We start from the raw sequence: 9,282 nt of genomic DNA, 5'->3' as shown, positions 1-9,282 counted from the left end.
GGACTGAACCATGAGTGTGGAGTAACGCTGTATCTTTCATTTAAATGAACTGTAACCTTCACCCAGGTATGTAACAGCTGTTCTCAAATGAACACGTGAAGTAAAGTTTAATATTTATAGTTTTATAGATTTATAATGAGTTATAATGAGAGGTGATCAACGTGAATGCTCAGGTTCCACCTTAACACTCAGGCAGTTGTATACAAACTGGATAAAACGCGGGCTTTTTGTTGTTGTTCACGAGTTGATCCCGCCCCTGCCCCTGCCCCCGCCTCGACGTAAGCGTGACGTATGCGGTGCTTTTGCTCTGGCCGGACAATTTTTTGGTGCTTGAAACGAACCGGATTCCGGAGCTAAGAGGCTGCTCCGCTGCGGTGTGAACATGAAAACCCGATGCTTTTCAAGCTCCAGCTCCGAACCGGCCCTGAAACACCGTCGGTGTGAAAGAGATATTATATATTCTATCTGATATTGTAAACCACATACCTTGTTGTGATTGAAATTTCTGTCACATTTTAGTATCGTAGTAGCAGTACAGTTATAATAATACAGGTAGATGCAGCTATAATGGTATCAAATGTCGCAGAACCGATAATAGTGTTAATACAAATAGCAGTACTCGTAGCAGTGGTAATACAAAATCTGGCATCTGGTCAGGGCATTACACGACAAGTTGGACAGCAGAGAACAACCGCCAACCAAACACACACACACACACACACACACACACACACACACACACACACACACACACACACACACACACACACACACACACACACACACACACACCTAAACATCTTTCAGAGAACACACCTGAATTCCTTACAAGCTATCGGAGACAGATTGCACAGATCCTGTTACGGACAGCGAGAAAGAGAAATGTAAAGGCCATAAAGGAGGAACTTAAATGGAAAAAAGTAGGAATTGAAAAGTCTCAAACTTTAAGAGGTTTAAAACTTTTCTCCCTCCCCTCTCCTCCTCCCATCACTGCCGCAATTCACACTCATTAATCTATATAACCATACCCTGCCTACTTCGCTTCCCCCCTCCTTCTCTCTCCATCAGAGAAACAGAATCAGGGTAGAATCAGCCGGAGGCAATCCTATTTAGATCAGCTATTTTGTAATTCCTTTTTGCAGCAAAAACGTCCTCTGCTATTCCCAGTAGGGACACACTACAGCACTGATGGCATATACTGCTTATTTCTATGGGAATGCACATTTTCTAAAATAAGCCCATCTTGGGAATTTGTTTAAGCTATAAATACTTACAACAGCAAGTGGCAGTATACTGAGTGAATATTCTTTACTGTGTCCTAAATGTTTTAGCAAGTTTACTGAGCCTGCAGTTTCTGTCAGCACAACCAAGTAAATGGTGCTACGTCTACAGCAGCTATTTTTAACTTGCATCACATTAAAGGTGTGAAACTTCACCCAGGAAGACAAAGCACAGCCCAGCACTTTCCTCTTTCCTACCTGTACCAGTAATGCCCCATCAACTAATCCCCATCATTTTGTATGAGGCTACTTCATTTAACAGCACCGTACCATTTTAACCTGTTTTTGTGTTTGTATCTTGTATTTTAAATGTGTTTATATTAAGTTGTGTGAGCTTATGTCTCTGTACAGCACTTTGGTCTGAAGGTTTTAAAGTGCTATATAAATAAAGTTGGATTGGAAAGTTGGATTGGAACCTAGGCTAATCAAGATGATATGGGAAATTAAGCAGATATGACTTTGAGGGAACATTAGAGATTAGGTTGTTGATGTACTCTGTAGGAATATTTTTATTTGTATTATCTAGCAGCAAGATGGCGTCTTACTACAAGTAGCTATGTTCAAAATGCTTTCCACTTCAGGCACTACAACTATAGTTTACAGTCCTTCTGCTCCACCTTTGGGTCTTTCCCCCTAGGAAACACACACAATAATACACACACAGCAACCATGATAGCCCGGAAGGACAGTCCATCACTTGATTTTGACAAAGTGTTATTAAAACCCACTTAGTACTGGCTGTAAGAGCTCTACGCTATGGAAACTATGCCGTCTGCCACAAGCTGAAAAAGCCAGCCTTGCAGACATCTGCTTCAAATCTGACCAAAAACAGAAGAAAGGGAGACAGAGAGAGCAAGTTTTAGACTACTGTTACTAGGACATCCTCTCTCCAATTCATTCATCATGACAGCACACTTTATTTTATGTCATTACAACACTCCTTCTCACAAGCAATCTGAGCATCTCCAAACACGCACTGTAAGCACTACTGTAACTTAGAAGTAATGCCTGCCAGATAAAAGCAGACAGAGCTCTACATCTCCTCGCAACTTTGAACACAAGCAAGCTTACTTTATTACTATAGTCCAATTATCCAATATCAACATCAGGTTTACAGTTCCACCGCGGCAGCACCTGTTCTCGACCATATTATATATTCCAATAAGACCAATAAGTCCCTCCAAAATATATTAATTTAGCCTACATTCTGTGAAAATAATTTGGTCCAAATGGTCAGGGGCGTTCTCAAAAAGACTATTCCCATAAACTTGCATGTGGCATAAACAGTAGAGGTCAACTGCTGGAAGCTGTGAACTTTATTGTGAACTTGATTGTATTCTCACTAGCACTACAAGCCCTTAAGGCCACCTTGAGAAGACTTTTACTGCAAACAGTAATTTGTTGTGACATCGTGAACACGCCCACCTTGCTGAATGAGGGAAAAAGTGGGAGAGACCAGCAGCCCACCTTATTGAGTGTTTTAACAGAAAACAGATATTTTGCACCAGTTGAGTGTTTGGTGAAAAGTAGCAGCTTTAACTTCTGAGAACATCGGCATATAAAAACACAAGTTTAAAATCAACAGCAATCCCAAGGACACAAATCCATATTAAACGGTCATCTTCTTCAAAGAAAATCTGAGACAATGCCTTATTACTGGCAGTTTAACTGGTTATAAAGAGTCTGTGTGAAATATGACACTATGATGACATTGTTGTCTACTGTTGACAAGCTAAACATTAAGAAAGTTAAGAAACTTTAAAATAAAACAATGCATTCTAAATACAAAATGTGCTTTCATGCTGATGCTGCTATTTTAAATACCTATCGCTTCTGAACTGATAACATCTGAGTCAAGCACTGAGTCAGCATTTGAGTCAGTTTCATATTATATCACCAGCTACAGTCCAATGATAATGAAACACACACAGATATGTATTCACATCAGTTGTTTTAACAATGAAAGACTTAAAGAACAAAAGAGGACTTTGGGATTTGTTTAGCATTGTTCAAACATTTGGCCGAAAGCTGGAGTTAATTCCCCACACTGTGAGCGGGTCAAGATATCAGAGTCTCTGGCTGTGAGCAACATCATCACTGTGGTGAAAACTTCCTGAAATGTGATCAAATAGCAATCACGGACCTCACCATGAGTCACCATCAGATAATAAGGCCTGCACGACTGGCTCTGAAGAGCTCTGAACTTTGGAAGCGGTATTTAACAGCAGGGATTCCTTAAATGGCGTTTCAAGTCCTTTTTATACAGAACAAGAAAACAAAAAACAGGCTCCACTGCGTGAGTAGTTGCTCTGGGATGTTCTCACACAGCATAAAAGACACCGAAAAGGGCAGCTGGCATTTTTTTCAAAAAGCCTTTGTGTATCCAAATAAACTTGATAAGATAGATGCTTCTTCTTCGTGTTGCCCCAATTCCCTGCTGCTTGTTTTATTAACGTATTTCAACCAGCTCCTCTAGGTTTGCCCTTAAGTGCCTTGCTTAATGAAACTTCAACACTTCTTATTCAATGTCCATGTCTTGACATTATGTCTACTTAACATTCAAACCGTCAACCGTCCAATAAATAAGCCAGTTTCCCATCTTCTTGGCTATGCAACACACAGGTTTAACCTTAATTAATGTGCTAACTGTACAGAAATACAGTTTTTAAATCAATAAAAACCCACAGTTTTACAGAATACTAAAACAGCAGCACAACATAATTCAAAGCAAAGAAGAATGAACAGAAGCAAATGGATGAGTAAGATAGAAAGTAGAGACATGGTAAAAAAGGGGTGGGGAGTTGTTGATTTGGTCCTGAATGAGCAGTCCGCCTCGCCGCTCATCGTGACCACCACATCACACCTTCACTTTCTCACATATTCAGCAATAACATTTGCAACCTCACACTGACACAGAGCGAAAACAAATCAAATCAAACATGCAGATAATGAAGACATTGAAGCTGATAAATATCTGCACGAATAAAAATGAACAGTTATGATTCAAATGGACAGATCAAATGTACTCACAAGATCTCGTCGTTCTGGAACTCCAGGACACCGTGAATGTCTTCGAAGTCTTCTCCGCCACCTCGTGCTGTTCCCTCCACCGTCTTGTACGGCAGCGTTACCACGCCGCGGGCTCCTGACGTTCTCAGCACCTTGACCTCCATGGTGCCAACGCTCTCGCTCACGTGGAATACCGGCTCCTCAAACGTAAAGATACCTGCGTGGTCGTCGTCAAAGATGGTAACGGTCGCCGTTGCGGGAAGGCCGAGACACGCCATTGTTTCCACGTGATTCGCCGACTCGCCTTCCTCTGGCTCCTCGCCCTCTGATGTCAACATCCTGACATTGGTTAGGTGGATCAGGAAGTTCTCATCCTCTTCAAAGATGTCGTCGTCGATGATCCCCACACGGATCTCCTTCATCGTCTCGCCAGCCTTGAAGACCACCATGCCCTCGGTGAACTCGTAGTCCGAGCCGGCGTTGGCCGTGCCGTCTTCTGTACGGTAGTCCACAGAAATCGTTTTGCCCAAATCGCCACCGCGTCGCACCACGGTCACCGCCACTGTGCCACAGTTCTCAAGGCACTGGTAAGAACTGGGGTCGAAGAAGAGCTTGGAGATGGGGTCGTTATCACCGATATCAGAGCGAACCTCGTGCATACTGACGGCTTTTCGGGCCTGATCAGCGGCGTGTTTCTTCAGGATGTTTCCAGCGCCTGTCATCAGCCGGGTGGCCTGGCATCGGTAGAAAGCGCGGCTCTTCTGCTGCTGGCTCAGGACTTGGTAGTTGGCAAGCTCAATGAGTTGTTCCACCTGGTGAGAAAAAACAAGAAAACACAGTGTGAAAAGATTTTCTCCTCAGAAACGCTAGCCCCTAGACCAGGGGTGTCAAACTCAATTTCATCGCGGGCCACATCAACATTATGGTTGCACTCAAAGGGCCGGTTGTAACTATATAACATATATAAGTATAATATATATATAATGTATTATATTACATTATTGCCTCTGAATTTGATTATTATCGGATAGGATAATAACTTAGTAATTAACTACGTCTGAAAGCAGAAGTCCAGGGCAAATAATTGCAAGTCTCTTCAGTGCGCATGTCACAAAATGAGATGCATTGTGGGACATGTAGTTTATGGGCAACCTGCTTCTGTAAAGTGGCATGTAACCGTATAATAAACATATTATATTCTTTGCAAGCTCTTGTGGGCCACATGACATGAAGTCGCAGGCCAGATTTGGCCCCCGGGCCTTGAGTTTGAGACCCCTGCCCTAGACCTTTCATGGTGGGAAAGAATGTCTTCTTTGTCAACTTGTCTACTTAAATGAGAGAACATCAGTGAACACTGTCTGGCTGAATTTCAGGGTTCATCTTTCTTGTCTGGATAAATAACATTCAATGGTGTGCCATGTGGGCACATCCTAGAATAGAAAGGACAGTGATCTAACGATAAATCAACAGAGAATTAACATCAACAGCATCTTTGATTTAGTTGTATGCAAGATTAATATGCATCAGATTACAGCAGAACATAACGTGTCGAATGAAACATGAACAGCTTGTTAAATTCATTAGTAGAGATGTCCTTCTTCATTAAAAGGTTCAGGTCCCACGTCATCAACCATCCATCTTGCTTACATATCCCTGAGAAACACACTTGATTTCAGGGTTGATCCCACTATTCTTTCTTTTTATCCTTTCTAGTATTCCTTTTCTATCAGAACATACATCAAGGAGATTACTTTTTTCCTAATTGGGGAAACAACTAACCTAATAAGAGTCGTTACAGGTGACCAAACTTGGTGATGTAAAATATCCGTCCCATAGTTACGGTCAAGAGTTTAACCTCCGTTCTTAATCACAGTCTATGTTATAATACATTAGCTTTAGATCAACATTTTAATTATCTAATTGGTTTCAAAGAGAGGGCAAACAATGGATAACGTCTGGCTATTCCTGCTGTCAACAATTTACATTCAACACTTTGTTAACAAGTGGACATTTTGCCTACTTTATTTATAGTAACATAAAGAGAGTGCGTCTTCTTAGAGAGAGGAAACTTTCCACATTCTGCTAAATGAGTCATCAGCAATAGTTTATATCCATCCCTTCGCTATTAGGTCAGCCAGCACCAGTATTAATATCTAGACCACAAACAAAATGAGAATGTAGTGGGGAAACGACGGCCAATTTCAGAGCTAACACAAAACAATATGTTCTTCTGTGGGTCTCGAACATTCCTTATCCATGCAGTACTGTAGGTAATGGATGCTGCAATAAAATCAGTCCATATGTTTATCATAGTGGCAGGTAGTCAGCCAGAGAAGCTATTTATACTGTATAAATTGCCAATGTCAAAACAGTATCTGTGTTTATCATTATAATTTACATATTGATTCAGTGCCGGCTCGGTTTCCTTTGCAATTTTCTTCTTGTAGATGTATCATTATCAAATTAATGTGAGAGGTTGTGATGAGACCTGCGCTGCATTCATCACTATAATCTTTGATAACGGAAGCAAATAGAAAGTGCGTCATCTGTTGCAGCTTATTTTCTCAAATCATTTCCTATATGGAGAAAAACAACCCTGTCAAGAGCAACTGTGACAGAATGTTGTTTCTTTCCTGCTGCCTTCTTTTGACTTTGTTACTCACCTCCTTGTCAGGGTGTTTCTGTTTGAGCTCTTTCAGGATCTTGGCCATGTCTCTGCGGGTCTCGTCTTCATCCAGGTCTTTCTCATCTATATCCAAACCCAATGGTCCATCCAGGAAGTCAACACCATGAGAGTTCAGCATCTTCCCATCCATCTCAATGTCCACCTTAAAAAGGAAAAGGAAACAATGTGTTCAGCGCTATTGATTTAAGGCTTGTGAGAAGCATGTCGAATCTAAAGGCACAACAGTTTCTTGTGCTTTCATGCAATGCCCTAATGAGCATGCACATAAATGTGAAAATGTAAAGTTTCTGTAGTTTGCTGGGGTAATTAATATCTTAAAGGTGACCTATCATGCAAAATGCACTTTTGTACGTCTTTTATACATGAATATGTGTCCCCGGTGTTCCAGGGAACTCACCAAGTGTCAGAAAACACAACCCTCTCTATNCTTTCATTTAAATCAGGGGTGGGGAACCTTTTTCCTCTCAAGGGCCATTTAAGCAGAGGTCAATAATTTGTACGGCCCTCTGAGGATGTTGAAAAAATTGAAATGGCCCTTGAGAGGAAAAAGGTTCCCCACCCCTGATTTAAATGAAAGATACGACGTTACTCCACACTCATGGTTCAGTCCACCTTAAGAAATAAGACCGACCTCGGAAGCAGTTGTGTTTTAAAAAAACCTTTATTGACACGAGTACACTTTTTAATAAGAATATAGTCCAAACCACAGAAACGACTCCGGAAAAGCTGCAGATAGAGCCATAAGAAATGATTGCAACTGATTTAATCCGGAGGTAATATACCTGATTCACACCAACGCAACTCCGGTTCAAGCTCCGTGCTAGAGTTTTCAGGTTCAGAACCGGTTCTTCGGTTTAGCTCCGGCTCTTTTCACACTGCCCAGAGTCCGACTGGTAATGCGTCATTGCGTCATCGTTTGCGTCATGACGTAACCGTTTGCGTGCCTNTGAACAACAACAAAAAGCCCGCGTTTTATCCAGTTTATACACAATGATGGAGAAACTTAACCAGAGTTTCAGTGTTTCTGCCATATACTGTATAAATAAAGGTTTCTGCTCATGGTGAAGCAACGTGTCTGCGTGTTAAGGTGGAACCTGAGCATTCACGTTGATCACCTAACTCATTATAAATCTATAAAACTATAAATATTAAACTTTACTTCACGTGTTCATTTGAGAACAGCTGTTACATACCTGGGTGAAGGTTACAGTTCATTTAAATGAAAGATACAGCGTTACTCCACCCTCATGGTTCAGTCCACCTTAAGAAATAAGAGCGACCTCGGAAGCAGTTGTGTTTTAAAAAAACCTTTATTGACACGAGTACACTTTTTTATAAGAATATAGTCCAAACCACAGAAATGACTCCGGAAAAGCTGCAGATAGAGCCATAAAAAATGAATGCAACTGATTTCATCCGTGCGGTTTGGCTTTATGAAGCAGGCACGCAAACGGTTACGTCATGACGCAAATGATGAAGCAATGACGCAGCACCAGTCGGACTCCGGGCAGTGTGAAAAGAGCCGGAGCTAAACCGAAGAACCGGTTCTGAACCTGAAAAGCTCTAGCACGGAGCTTGAGCCGGAGTTGCGTTGGTGTGAATGAGGTATAAGACCTGATTTCATTTTGGTCGTACACAGATTGACTAGTTTCACAAATACAAGTGGGGATCGCCAGCATTCTTGAAATGAAATGATAGCTGTTACAATAAAGGCTATATAAAGCAGGCTAAGAGCAATGAGTGTGGTGAAAATGATAGGCTGGCTTTGTCAGGGGTAGAATCAAGTATCATTTGAAAATAATTACAAGATCAAGTTATCGAGTTATTTAGCTGCACTTAGCTTTGTGTTCCTTTCAGATATAAAACAAGTTTTAAGGTTTCCTACCTGTTGCCTGACTTACATCTCTGTCCAGAGCACCTTCCAGCACATTCAGTAGCTCTATTTTTTATTATAGATGGTCCTTACGGAATTACCAGACCAATTAATACAAAATAGGTCAGCAATTCAACTTCTTTTTACATAGCTGTTTCATTTAAAGCTGTATTTTTAGAGACCAGGAAAGCCAGGTTTAATATTTCCAGTGTTATTGTGGTCTGTAAAATATACATTGAACACATAAGTATTTATCATTGAGGCAGTTTCTGGGACGACCCTTGTTCACACATGCAGACACAGGAAGGTCAAAATAGTTAAGGAAACAGAGCAAGCTGGGGGATGCACACACGTTCATGCACACATGCATACTCACGCAGCTACCTGCCAATGCACAACTCTGGTTGCGAACACACACAAACAAGAACAGACGT

The 9,282-nt window shown here is 41.3% G+C and overlaps 1 protein-coding gene across 1 annotated transcript; it reads right to left on the bottom strand.

Annotated features, from left to right (window-relative positions):
• Positions 1–4,306: 4,306 nt before the first annotated feature.
• LOC104947677 (sodium/calcium exchanger 1-like) lies at positions 4,307–7,123 on the bottom strand (the record flags this gene model as incomplete). The annotated part of the gene is made up of 2 exons (XM_010773737.1): positions 4,307–5,101; positions 6,953–7,123. Coding segments are annotated over 2 exons (966 nt in total), but the record flags the coding sequence as incomplete, so codon positions are not given.
• Positions 7,124–9,282: the final 2,159 nt, after the last annotated feature.

The sequence above is a fragment of the Notothenia coriiceps genome, unplaced genomic scaffold, assembly GCF_000735185.1.
Source record: "Notothenia coriiceps isolate Sejong01 unplaced genomic scaffold, NC01 NC01_scaffold00012902, whole genome shotgun sequence".
Lineage (NCBI taxonomy): Eukaryota > Metazoa > Chordata > Actinopteri > Perciformes > Nototheniidae > Notothenia > Notothenia coriiceps.
The sequence above is the reverse complement of the archived record's forward strand: the minus strand, read 5'-3'. Positions and strand labels throughout refer to the sequence as shown.